Here is a 14,057-nt window from a genome sequence, read left to right as displayed (position 1 = left end):
GGTTCCACTGCACTCATTTCACTCATCTATCAAACCTTTCATTCAGGTGATCAATCTGGTCGGATGCTTCAAGTCAAATTGTTTGAGAGAACATTTGTGGCATGCTGTCCAGCTGGTGGAGCCTGAGGGTTGTTATCGCAAGGCAGTGTACTACTCAAGAATTGGAATCAAGGCGGACAGAGCACTGGTTAGTCTGTTTGTCTTCTTTTCACTGCAAAGTCATGATAACAAAGTTGTAACAGGACAGGGTGATGAGGAAAGTTGAGGAGATTCAATAAATGATTCATTGAAATGAGGGGGAATGTCGTCCATAATGTGTGGAATAATTTATGTCGTGACTGGCAAATCATAAGACTGAGTTGAACCAGAAAACCAAACTGACCCATCCCTATTATTTGTATACATTTTCTGAGAATAAAAGCATTCTGGCATAGTCAAACATGATGGGCAGTAGCCAATGTTATTATGTATCATTTTTATTCGTATATTTTTCTCAGAATGAAAGCATTCTGGCATAATCCAATACATATACATATATGAGCAAAAGCCAAGTCAAATTAGATTTTGTTACTGCTGCGGTCTTAAAAATTTTCTGATAATATTGCATGCCTTTAATTAAATTTGCTTTTGAATTATTCTATGGATTTTTACATTGAAGTGGAGGCAGATAAGGTTTTCTTTGAAACTGTGTGGGGTTGTGCCAGTAACTGACTGAATGAAAAGTGCCATGTATTCATGGTTTTGCTTTATTAATAATTAAGTATAATAGCGTTGCATTTTGCTGTTAACATGTTCAGATTTTGATGCATTAAAAACAAAACCATTTTCTGGCAGTGTTAGTCTGTGTTTTGCAAAATGCTTTCATTAATAATTCTTCAATTCTTTCTAAAGGAGCATGCTGGAAAGGAACAAATGACTCACAATGAGTCCTTCTCACGACCTGGAGATATTGGTCAGTATTTGAGAATAATAATAATTATAGTTTTATTCGTTGTAAAACCAGTGCAAAGAGTAAGTGGTGGCTTTGCCGAAAATACACCCAGCATATGCATATGTGGATTCATATTCCAATTTGTAAATTAGATGATCTAGTCACCTACTGTGATACAAACAAAAGCAGGGTTGATTGATCATAATCACTTTGATTTAAATCATTATTTAAATCACTTGATTTTTATTTTAAAAAATCAGGTGATTTAAATCACAATGTGATCTATATGTTTGATTTTTAAAGAGTCAAGAAAAGGAAGCTGTAAGTGTATAATTTTGATTTTTATTTCTTAATTAATACAATGAATCGACAGTTATCAGCACAATGGTGGCTCTTGAATAGATATCATACTGTAGGAATGCATGTAACATGAAAATTTAAAAAAATGGCTTTGGTTAGAATACTAGTGTATCCGTTGAAAAAAATTTGTTTTCTGATTTAACTTCTAAGCGTAGGCACCATACAAAGTTGCAATTACAGAATTGTTCTAAACTTCATATGATTTAGAACCGCATAATATAGCACATTTGATACTTCCAATGGCAATTTTATATTATGCCGGTGTAATTTTTAATTTGATACCATTGGCATTTCCATAGTTCTCTCCCCTGATTGGCTAAATGTTGTATAAGTTTAGAGTATGTTGCCTCTTATTGTTTCTGCAAACGATCATTCTCCAATATGCTGCCCAAATAGTTAGTATTGCAAATAACCGAATTTTTGATGAATGGAGGATGAATGGAGAATCATAAAAATCTCATTTAAATCAATAAAATCCAATTTAAATCAATAAAATCCGATTTAAATAAAAAAAATTTAAAAAAATGAGATTTTTGAAAAAAATCATGATTTTTATCAACCCTGAACAAAAGCCATGAGTAATACAATTCATAGTTCAATGTATAATCATTAACTGTGAAGATAAAAATACAAATTACATTTATTACCTTCTTTACAATAATGAATATATTCATCAATACTATACAATGTTTTATTTAAAAACTAAATTTTAGTTTGTACATTAACTCTTCTCGGGATTCCCACTGGGTTAAATTATCCATATTGGGTAACGTTTCAAGTGAAACAGCATTCAGCAGCCCTGAGGATGAGCCCCAAGTCGAAGCTTGAAGCGTTGGATATAATATGGATAATTTAATGCGGTGGGAATCCCGAGAAGGGTTTACCCACATTATTCGATGACACAGCATCAAATAATATTTCACAATTTTTGAGTTTCATTTAAATTGAGGAGACATTTAAGTTATCAGCCAGAAAGTTGTATGCATAGCTTGACGCCCTTATGAAAAGGTTCTTCGGCTCTCTTTTTTGAATTTCTGGAGTGAACATGTAAATTATCTTTATTGCAGCAAAAAGTTCTGGTCCTTTGTGCCGAGGGAATGACTCGATTGATGGTGGCGCCTCCCTCTATACTATGCTTCTGCGGCATCACTCGAGAGTGGAGCCTCCCCAGCGCCTCCCCCTCACCACCACTCCTCCAAATCCAACTCTTGCAGTGCTTGAAACATGCGTTGAAGTAAGTCCATTACAAAACCCTCATTCAAAGGGCAGAAGGGCAGACGTGTGACGTGCAATTCTTGTTTCACTACCAGTGACGTCGTGCAGTCTGGGAGACTGTGAAGTGTTGCAATCTCATTTCTATTGTTTTGTATGATTTTACTTTAAATGCTTAGATATCCTAAAACTTATGTTAAAATTTTTACTATCCAAATACGAACCAATTTTTCAGTAAAAGTTATTTGAAACGGGATCAAAAAAATAATGTCAAAAACACTTCAGTTATAATCATTATATTTATTTATCAATATTTCACCAGATTTAAAAATAAGACCTTAAATGTTGAAGTTGGAAGGCTAAGTAGTATGAAATCATGTAATTTATCCCGCTTATTCCTTTTCTTGATGCATTCTGCAGGTGATCCAAATTTCATGTTTTCACAAAAGCACACAGGCTTTTTGCATTGGAAAAATAACAAAGTTTTCCTCTGACTGAGTGCCTCTGACTGTGGTGCATCAAAGTGTGAAATCTTAAATGATAGTGCAGCTTTGGAGGGAAAGGGTTCACCTAAAAACTTATGGTAGGAATTGAGGAGAAGTAGAAGTTCAGTAAAAATATTGTGGCTGACACAATTTCCCTATTTGCGTGCATACTCGTAAACATTGCCGAGACAATACTTTGTAGTTTAACATGTGAGGAAGGTTGCGTGGGGTATTTCTTAAACTCCTACATAAACCCTACATAATTGAATCATACCAAGAAAATGCTGCAAGTCAACAAAATTGCTCAAATTTCAACGTTCTTGCTTGTAAATACGCAACCTTGTGAGAATAAATTTTAAATCAACAGTTGGATAAATGGGGAAGGAAGAGAATTAAGACACTCGATGATGGAGGAAATATTTTCATTTTTAAGTATTATTTTAGAGATATTATTACATTTCAGAGGGGGGAAAGGTTGGGAAAATACTGCAGTAGTCAACGACTAGGTCGGGAGATTTAGTAAGGATATCACAGATGATATAATGCTATACACACGAGCCCATATTGAGGGCAAAATGGCTCCTTTATTGGCAATTAGAACAGGGTTTTGATGATCCTGTGCATTAAGTGTTCGCGTAATTACCTTGCTATCCATCCACGAGGGAGGTAGTGTCTGGCTGTCTCTCATTCTGGAAGCACTGAATCATAAGGTGTGGGCTTGAACTAAATTCATGAGAGAATGTGCAAAAGACTTCAGTCGGTGCATAGCAAGTGTCTAAGCAGCAAACAGTGGAGAAGAAGCAGGGGCTGGGACTAGGCGTACATGACAGCAGTGAAGACAAAGATGAAAGTGAGGTGGAGTATCTTAAATATTGGGCTCTATTTACCACCAATTTGTTTTGCAGGCTACTCGTAATGAAGAGGCACTTCCAACTCTAACCATGAACTTTCTTGTAGCCGTTCTCTATCCGTTCCCCATTCCGAGCGATCTTTCTTTCCAAAACCTTTGTTTACTCTCTCCTACAGCCTTTTGTTGATCTTCCTGACACCCAACTTATGCATCCCTAAACCCCCTCCACTAGCATTTCTCCCCTTCCCTAGCATTTCTTGGTGATGACCTTGAATGCATAGTAAAAAACATGGCCCCCAAACGTAGTCTCAGGCAAGGCTGAAGGCCCTTTACCCCCCACCCCTATTCCTCCCACCCGCTGCACCTCTCTTCATCCTGCCCCTACTTCCTCAACTAGGCAGCACCCATCCCACTCTTATTTACCCCACCCCCTTGGAATGCTCTCTGACTGTGGAAGTGCATGGTTCATCTCTACCAGCTATAGTTTCCAACTGGAGAGAGGCTGGAGAAGTATCTTTCATTATCGGGGAAATGAAGAAAAAAACTTTGTTTTTCGCATTCATTTTATTGGCTATGACATGTGTTTTGTCATTTCGTGACATACTTTCAATCTATCCTCACTCCCGTGAGGTGGTTTAGCAAGCCCTCCCGCTCAGTTCACGCAAAGATACGGCTGGGCTACCTGCCTTGCCAATTCCGTAATTGATCCTAATCATTTTAGCCAAGTTAGGAAGCACAAATCACATATTGGGGAAAAACAAAATACCAACTTTTTTAAATCCATTATTTTATGTTCATGGGATTAAAAAATTGGTAATCTGCTTCATAATTGAAAAGATTGACAAAGCACTGCAGGAACAAGTGACTTTGTATGCAGTCACGCGCATGGATGCAAAGTTAAATACACCAACGGATGAAGTTCGCCATGAAAAAATATTTGACTACGCCGGGATTCGAACCCAGATCTCCCGATTGCCGGTCAGGTGTGTTAGCCAGTTACACCACCAAGCTATTTTCTCAGAGCAAACCTCGGAATGAACAAGATGTTGAGGTCACAAGTCCACACTATGGCACATGTGAGGGTCGTGCTTACTAAGCCACTGTCGGGGTGAAAAACCCTTATTTTGTTGCCAGTATGCGACGACGAATTTCAAAGCACTATTGCTTAAAAATGTCTAGAAAACTATGTGTACTAAAGCTTATTATCAATGCCAAGAAAACGTAAGTATTGGATTGCAGTAGAAGAGAAGAGGCAAAGAGCAGCCTGACACTAGGAAGCCGTAAACTTGGAGGGGTGAAAGTTGTGTCACTTAGGTAGCTGAGTGATCAAGGATGGACTGAGCAAGGAGGAAATAGTCAGTGGAATAATTAAGCCAAGGGAAGAGAGCATTCCTCAAAAAGAGGAGTCTCATTGCTGCTTAAAATATAAGCATTGAATTTAGGAACCTCTATGAGGACCTAATTGGGCATGCTTCTTTCTCTATGCTGGTGAGGCATGGACAATGCCATCAGTGGAGAAATCATGATTGGAAGCCTTTGAAACACAGTTTTCTAGAAAAATCATGGAGCTCAAATAGACAGACCATGTGGAGCAGGTGGGAAGAGAAATCTTTTGAAAACCTAGGTTAGAAACAGACAATTAAATCAGCCATATCATGTGATGTGACAAGAGGTCTAATGAAAATTATTAATATAAAATGAAAAAAATGAACAAAAAATAAACTTTTAATATGTACATACTACTCTTTGCTAGTACCCACTTATGATATTATGTACTATGACTATTAGTAAGAAAAATATTCAAGGACACTATAATGGCTCTTTTAAAGAAAATATTTAAAAAAATGAAATTGTTTGTCTATTTTTTCAAATACTTCTGTGCACATTGTTGTTGGTGCTGTAGATACCACATGTAGGTTTGTTTTTTTCATATGAATGCATTTGGATCTCTTTTGTGTCATGGAAATTATGGCTTTTATTCATATTACATACAGGGTAAACAGACATGCATTCATTTTTATGCATTTACATTTAAAATTTTAAATTGCTGTAAAACTAAATAAGTTGTCTGTCTCTTTTCTAGGGTAACTCGAACTTGGAGTGCCTTTGCAAATGGTTGATTGGTACCTGTTGGAATTTTGGCTTGTACGAAAGTTGGAAAGTACGAAAGGCTGATGTGAGCAAGAAGTGTGCCATGATTGCTGAGGGGCTGGTGGAGAATCAGGGTCTTGCTAACTTGGAATTGGATGAAATTGTCAGTGAGGAAGAGGGTGACAACAATGAAAAGTGGTCCCATGAGGATGCCATTCTTTTGTTCCAAGAAGTTATTCACCTCGGATATTTCTCATTGCTTTCTAAAGGCTTTTACATTTTCCTTCCTGTGAGTAATTTTCCTACAAAGAAGCTTTAACTGAAGTTGTTCACTTATATCTCCTATGAAATAACTTTGGATATGTCATTCATCAATTTGAGTGTTCAAAAACGTTCTTGCCCTCTGGTGGTTGAGCTGTTGTTGTTTTTTTCTCATTTTCAATCCAAGCAATCAAGCCATTCTGTTCTAGAATTAGCGGATGGTAGTTCTTTTAATTCGCCCCCATCATAAGTTTCGTATTTGTTCCTAATTAAAATCTGACTTTGGTGTGGTTAATCTGTGATGATGATCAGAAACAGATGTGGAATCCTGGTCTGAAATATTAGTCAATGTGGGTTGCCAGAAGAATTCTTTGTGTCTGTCGTTAATGTTTGTACCTTTTTGTCTTCACGGCTGAAAAGAAAGCCATTTCAGTTAGAAATTAACTGTTTGCAGTGTTGCTGATTGAGCCCATCATAAACTAACATTGGAAAACTTGCTGACTTAACCCTTTTACTGCTCCCAGCCCTCTCTTATATCGGCCCTCGCTGGTTGTGCGAAAACTGCCAGGGGCGATTTATCGGACCGAATTATTTCACTTTTTTCGTGATTGTAGCCTTTTCAACGGCTGTAATTTGTGAACCCCCATAATCTATCTATGATTATAAGATATAAATACAGTAGATTCCGGTTAATTAGGACATATCGGGACTTGTGCTCTTTGCTCTAATTAAGCGGCTACCCCAATGAAGCGAACTCTCTCGTACATGGGCATTTGCACCTGGGGACCGAGCCGAGGTTCGTAATTTCAAAACATTTCGTATAATCGAATAGCGCCATGTATTTACCAAAGGCTTTTCGCCGGGACCGCAATATCACTTCGTATAATCGAAAACTTCGTAAAATCCTGCTTCGTATAATCGAGAGTTTACTGTATTAATTCTTCGACTGCAGGTTATTCTTCTTTGAATGATGGCGTGATGATAGAAACAATACACTTAGCACTAATTCCTCGATATTCATTTCAAGATAACTGGGTTCTACGCTACCATGTCAGTCTCCTTTAGGAGGTTGTACCGTGGGTAACAACGTGCTTACATATTAATTAAATATTTTAATTAAATACAACAAGACTCCCAATTATCCGGTTGTGCTTTATCCGTGTTGAGGCTTATCCGTGCATGAGTTACATATATGTTTATCCTTCTTCGATGTTTTCCATGATTTTATAAAGAAATTAATAGAAAGCAAAAGTACCAGGATATTTGCATTTTAATGCGAGGCTACACATACCGAGCTTAGCATTTCCATTAGAATCCTCTTCGTAAAAGGGAATAATTTTATTTACTTTTTGACAAGGAATGTTTCAAGTTTTCTTGGGCATCCACTTTAGCATGCAGACAACGATCAGCCGTGGGCCTGTAAAAAAAAACTCTTGATTAAATTGAGAAGATTCTTCAATGGCTAACCAATTTCAAATTAAGAGAAATGTTGTCAACAGTCTATAATTGTATATTGCATATCGCAAATGTGCAATTGTTACCGTTACGTTGCATTAGAAAAACTTGACTCCTTTGGGTATGGAACCTGGGACGCCCGTGCCAAAAATCACAGTTTGTGTGCGTCTAGTCACTTGGTCACAGTGCATGCTAAAAACTTGTGCCTACTCGATGGAAGTTTTAGTATGCCAAATGTTTACTTACAAATATATTTAAAACCTGGGCTTAAGGGAGGAAATTTGTGACTTTTTTTCTGCATTACATGTATAGTTTCAGAAAATAACATCAGCATTCAGATATCGACATTGTGATGTCTACTTGTTAGAAATTTTTAGTAAATTTTTAATGCACTAAGCAACATTATCCCATGCATTCTGGTGACTTCTTTTTTGGTTGAGTATTTTGTAGTGCCATTGCTTGGTGCATAATAACTTTTTATCTTTTAATAATCTTTTTCAAATATCTGTTGAAATATGTCAGTCTGTTTAACTTCATTAATGCAACTCTTTACATTTAAAGGCCATAATTTAGGTTCCTTCCATTTCAATTTGTAGAATTTCAATTGTTGTCATTATGTGTGCACCAGTCTGAGTGATTATAATACCCAATTACTTCCTCAAAATTAGGTACATACTTATAAATTTGATGGACACACATCAATGATGTAAAAATGAACTACTTATGTTAATGCTTTATTGCTATAGATTTTTACAGTTTTTAATTCATGTTTTTTTATCATTTTAGGACAGTCCCCTGCACCCATTCACCAAGTCTTTGGCTTTTGCAGTGGAAGAAATGGATTTTCAGAAGTCATTGATCAACCTTCATTACTTCAAGTCTCAACTTACTGATCTGTGTCATAGGGTTAGTTTCCTCTTCTTCACTTCATCATCAGTTTTGGGTGTAAAGTAGAGATGTGCGAATAGTATCTGCGAATGCTCGAATACCTTGAATACTGGAAAGTATTCGATACCTAGAATACTTTTGAATATCGCGCCATACACTGTCGCAATTACGTCATTGGTAGTTGACTCGGAAAAATGTTGAGAATTCTAGTCGTTTAGTGCATGCATTGCCGCTTTAGGCAAGTTGACGAACTACATCAAATTCGTGGCTTAGAGCGGTGAAAAGAGTTCGACGTGGGGAACCGAAAATGATCAGGTGAAAAAATCCAAAAATCCCCGTTTTCCCCCACCAGAAGAACCTCAGTGCCGTGGGATAGTAACTACGTAGTATAATTCCCAAAATCTGCAACCCACTCCTTCCATCAGCCTTCGGCCTCTACTCCGACGTTTTCCTCCTCTCCGAAATCAAACAAAAGGCCCCAGATCGTGCAGGGTTCATACTACAAAGACAATAAATCAAAAGCTTCAATAGAAAATATCAAGTTACAGCGGAGAATAATAGAATCGTGTTTCACCCTTCCTTCTTTCTCCCCCACTGACCTTTTTCTGCCTACCTGCTTCGAAGTTCCCCATTTCTGGAGGTCAACTGCTGCATGAGTCATCTATTAGCTCAAAAGGTGTCTAACAATGACTTTCGGCAATTGATATTACGCCTTTATTGGATTGAAATATTAGTAATGTGTGGGTACTTTGAAAAGAATAAGACCAAACACGACTTATTTCTGACTTTATTTAAGCATTTTACGTAAGGAAATAAATGTCAAAATATGATGGAGACTTAGCATTCTGGCAAAACTCAATATCCTTGCAGCTGAGCTTCTCAGAAGTCAATGCGGTATTTTTTTCCGAAAACATATATCAAGTTACAATTTATTAGTTATGCTATAAATCTCTATTTTCACCGTCACAGACAAAGGGATATTTTCTCAGGATATTTGGTTTTTCCCTGCTTGCAATTCAAATTCGTCTGCTTATCTCGTGAGAACTTCCAAAGATGGACTGAAAATAATTGAAGAAGGAGAAAATCTGGTGGAGAAGCACATGTATTTTGCAAAACGCCTCAGATTGTCTGTTAGCACTTGACAGCAGGAGCGGCGGGTAAAGCGAGCTACCTGTTGAAAATAAGAAGTTGGATGAAGCCAAGTATCAGATGGGCGTGTCGCTGAAATGGCGTTTGGCAGATAAGATTACAGTAAACTCTTGATTTTACAAAGTCAGTGGGACCGGAAAATTGGCACTTCGTAAAATCGAGTTTCATAATTTCAATTAAGAATTACTGCAAGATATCAAGAATACATTGCAGCAAATACTAATATGTCACAGCTGTGCCTTAATCTTTCCTTCTTTTCAGGAACAAGAGACTTTTGTGATTTGATAAAGTTATAAAATGATTAATTTTCAGAGTCTTTAATTTTGCGTTCTTCCAGTAGAGCTATAATATTGCTATAAATATTTATAGTACATATTTGTGGAGTTTTTCAATTCTATCCAACACATCATAGGTACACTTCATACATGAAAGAGGCTTGAAAAAGTGGAGTGATTTTGCATATTGCTTTTAATACCCTTTTTCATTGGTATACTTTGATACAGTAAAACCTCTTTACATCGTAATGGAGGGGACCAAAATTTGGGCAATTTGATGTATGGAGGTTCACTATAGAGAGGTTTTAGTGGTAGGCACCATTTTTTCGTATCCTTGGGAAATGAAAGGTGCCACTGTCTTTTAAGCCATTTTATTAATATATTTAAACATATGGGTTTGCATAAGTGAACATATATTTACAATTTAATGATTACACAAAGGTAAAAATAAATTGTTCAAGAGGCCTTTTTAGAAAATAAATTAGTTAATGGGTTTGCTTAAAATTTTTTCTAACTCTTTCGAAATAATGTTTTCAATTCTATGAGCACTTTTTAATGTCATTTTCAGTATAAATAAATCACTAGCTGTTTTCGTTAATGACTTCTGACCTAAGAAATAATTCACTGATCTAAGGGTTGTAATTTACTAATAGTGTTCGGAGGAAAGAACAATACAGTGCAACCTCGATATAACGACACCCCACGGTGTACTAATAAACACTCGCTATAGCGAATTGTCGCTTTACCGGAGGTGGAGCAAATAATAGCCAATATACCTGTTGCGAACAGATATACAGGAACAGGAATGGTGCGGCGACAGATAAACATCTATCCGATAAACGTAAGCATAAATCCAGATGAAAGGCGATGTTTTTTTTGCATCACTAAATTTCCTTACTCAAACAACGACTAACTATTCAAACAATTTATAAGCGCCGCACTGAGTAAAAATCATGGAAAGCATTGTTTCGTCAATCATTATGCCAATGCACAACCGACGAAGCCATTTTTCTATGCACTTAATTAGTTCATTTACGTGATCATTCTATTATTTTGGTATTTTCCACTGAAAATTCAAAAATTAATTGATAAAACAGTATCGCGGTTATTTAATGCCTCAAATGTTTCCATTGGTGTATGTTTATTGTTTCTGTACGTTATACGGCAGTGAAGTGAAATAACGCATTACATTTGTTTCTACAGGCGAAAACGGTGGAAGGTTGTATAACGTTCCCGCCTTGGAAGACTTTTTCTATCAAATAATGTAATACCTACATAATCTACGGTAAAAAGTTTGCTAAGCTTGAAAAATGATGTGATTAAAATTGCCGTTGTTGAAAAAAAGTTTCTTTTTGAGTGTTACGCTCGCGACGTATTTGAAGTAATACACCGAGTTTACCACGGCACTGCAAACGAGAGTTAGTTGTTCTGCGAGTTCTTCCAGCGGCCACCAGGGGCTGCTTGGCTACCCACGTGACAAAAGAGAGCGCCAGTACGACTCCGACCACTGACGCGAATAGTTTACCCTTGTAAATCCGCAACGGAGAATAAATACGTCCATCCGGGCAATTCACGCTGAGTATCATTGCATCGTACATCCTACATCATCGCTAAGGCGCACTACCTACCTTTAGAGGCATCATTGCAAGAAATACCTCATACTGCAAGGGTTTTGTCGAGGAGTTGTATGTAAAAAATTTCCGTTTCGTCTATGTTATATGACGCGGGGAATACTTCTAAAGATACTTACGATCGGAGTCCTTTCTTCCACGACTTCGCGTTTACACCGCAGGCATGACCAGAAATTATGAGGGGAGATAACGCTTTGGTGCTTCGCATTAGTATAATCAACCTTCTGCACTCTTAAAATTCTCGATTCGCAATCTATCCCTGAAATGTTCCGCTGTAGGCTTGGGCGTAGCCCCTTTCTCAGAAGTTCCCGCAGATTGGAATGGGCAAAACCGCCCAATCAAAGCTCCTTATAACTATTCATCGTCTGCATTCCTTGGGCGCTTCTGTGTTTTTATAATTTTGCAGAGCGAATAGGAAGATAAATTAATTTCGACACTCTCATATTACTCCTTTATTTTTATTTTCTCACTTAGACGTGTTTGGTGTTTTTTTGGCCATGGTCACTGCCATCAAATGCTTTCTATTCACGCAACTCACGGACGTGCGGGTATGCTGCCGACTGCTTTCTGCCGTCCGAGGAACAAAAGAAGATGAAGCATTCGCGAATGCTAATGCCACAATATTTTCACCAAAATTAACTACTTATTTATCCAACGACAGTTTACCACATAAATTTGAGAAAGAGCACTCCATTAACTTCATATCTAACAGATCACTAGAAATTACAGAGGTTAAGGAGTCTTGATGAAAGTCTTCCGGCGGTAAAACCCTCGCTATGGCGAGAGGCAGCACCAAAAGGGTGTCGTAAAAACGAATTTTTTAACACGCTTATTATAGGGTCAATTGACGGTGCATCGGCTATCTCTCGTTATAGCGAGAGTGTCGCTATAGCCCGTACTCGCTTTAACGAGGTTGCACTGTAGTTATGTATTTCTAAACATAATTGCTTCATCCTCGTATTTAACTGCCTGAGTTTTTTTATTTGTGCAGCCTAAATATACAGTTTCTTCTGTTTTTCCTCGGTTGTTTAAAATAGATGTGAGGGTGAATGAAGGTATTCCAAAGGTCACTGCCTTCTGCCTGTCCTCGTTGATGGCTAGGAAAATTGCTAATTATGTGGTAATGTCAAGCAGTCGCCTTCTTTTATTTCTCGAATCTATCATTAGCCTATGATTAATTAAGTAATTTTCATATTTTATGGCAAATAATTGAAAATACTCCTTATTATATCTTTAAGAATTGATTTATCATTTTTATAACATGTGACTTGTTAAAGATTATAAAAAAATAAGTAAACACGTGACTACCTCAAAAAATAGACATGGACGGGGACACGCGATAGGAATGTTAGGATTATGAATTTTTGGTGGCCGTAAGTTCTAGGGTTCATTTGGATCATGTTTAGTTTCTCTCTGTCATACAGAATAGCAGAACAAGATTTTATGCAGCTCTTAACTTCTGCATTATATTTTTGTGTTGGATCTGAGGATAAAGTATCAAACGAATTGTCATTAATAAATTGTAAACATTTGCTCACATAGTCTATTTTGTTGAGTATTACAATACTGTTGCCTTTAAGCTAAAGAAGAAAAATCTGCTCTTGTCACTATTAAGTCATTTTTTGAAATCGCTGAGGAAATAGATTTTATAGTTGAATTTATATGGCAATGGGAAAACTTAATTACTATTTGCTCATTGTTGAATATACCTTGCAATGAGTTAGCACACGATTGTTTAATGGCCAGTTTTTCACCAAAAAGGGCCACTTCACAGTCAATCACTAGTTCCTCACGTTAACCTTGCTTAAGTTCCAGTGCAAACTTCAAGCCTTTTTTGAGTAGATCCTCTTCTGTCGGTGTGAAGGCATAGGATGAAAGGTTAAAGGTTAGCAACACGATGATGACATGTGTGCGCACTATTCACTGTGAGTGGGGGGGGGGGACTTCACTGATGGACGCTGGAATTAAAGACTGCTGGCACAATCCTTGAAGTTTCTGATGAATCTTGCTCCTTTGGGCAGGTGGTAGAGATATTGCTTTGCGATTCGATCTCTCTTAGAGAATCAGTATTTTAGCTCTTTCTGTATCCAGGTCTTCTTCACCAAATTGACCGCAAAATCAGCAACTGAAGATTTAGACCGATGTTCATGTATTTGGGTGTGACACTATATGGTATACATCTACTGTTAAAGAAGATATTTATGTCTGCTAGATGGAATTTGATGAAAAGTTACATATCTGTTGGAAATGGAATTTTTTGTTAGTTTCTATTAGTACCAGAGAATGATTGATGACAATTGATACACGTGTAGTACCCTGTTGATAAATTGTGGCAATACAATATCTTCATTTATTATTAGTTATGTTGTTCCACGACACCTTTCCATTGAAATTTGACTTCACATCCCTCAGGTTGTTGATCATTAAGCTGTGAGTTAAGAGAGTTAATCAGCTCCGCCGCATTCTATC

The 14,057-nt window shown here is 37.2% G+C and overlaps 1 protein-coding gene across 2 annotated transcripts in view; it reads left to right on the top strand.

The window, feature by feature from the left end:
* LOC124154685 (spatacsin) overlaps window positions 1–14,057 on the top strand; it is a 96,469-nt gene that overhangs the window by 30,011 nt on the left and 52,401 nt on the right. For both annotated transcript variants that reach the window (XM_046528562.1, XM_046528561.1), the window contains exons 10-14: window positions 47–187; window positions 892–952; window positions 2,359–2,525; window positions 5,922–6,218; window positions 8,432–8,551. In XM_046528562.1, the coding sequence (XP_046384518.1) occupies window positions 47–187; window positions 892–952; window positions 2,359–2,525; window positions 5,922–6,218; window positions 8,432–8,551 (786 nt within the window). The remainder of the gene's footprint in view (window positions 1–46; window positions 188–891; window positions 953–2,358; window positions 2,526–5,921; window positions 6,219–8,431; window positions 8,552–14,057) is intronic.

This window comes from Ischnura elegans, chromosome 2 (genome assembly GCF_921293095.1).
Source record: "Ischnura elegans chromosome 2, ioIscEleg1.1, whole genome shotgun sequence".
Lineage (NCBI taxonomy): Eukaryota > Metazoa > Arthropoda > Insecta > Odonata > Coenagrionidae > Ischnura > Ischnura elegans.
The sequence above is the reverse complement of the archived record's forward strand: the minus strand, read 5'-3'. Positions and strand labels throughout refer to the sequence as shown.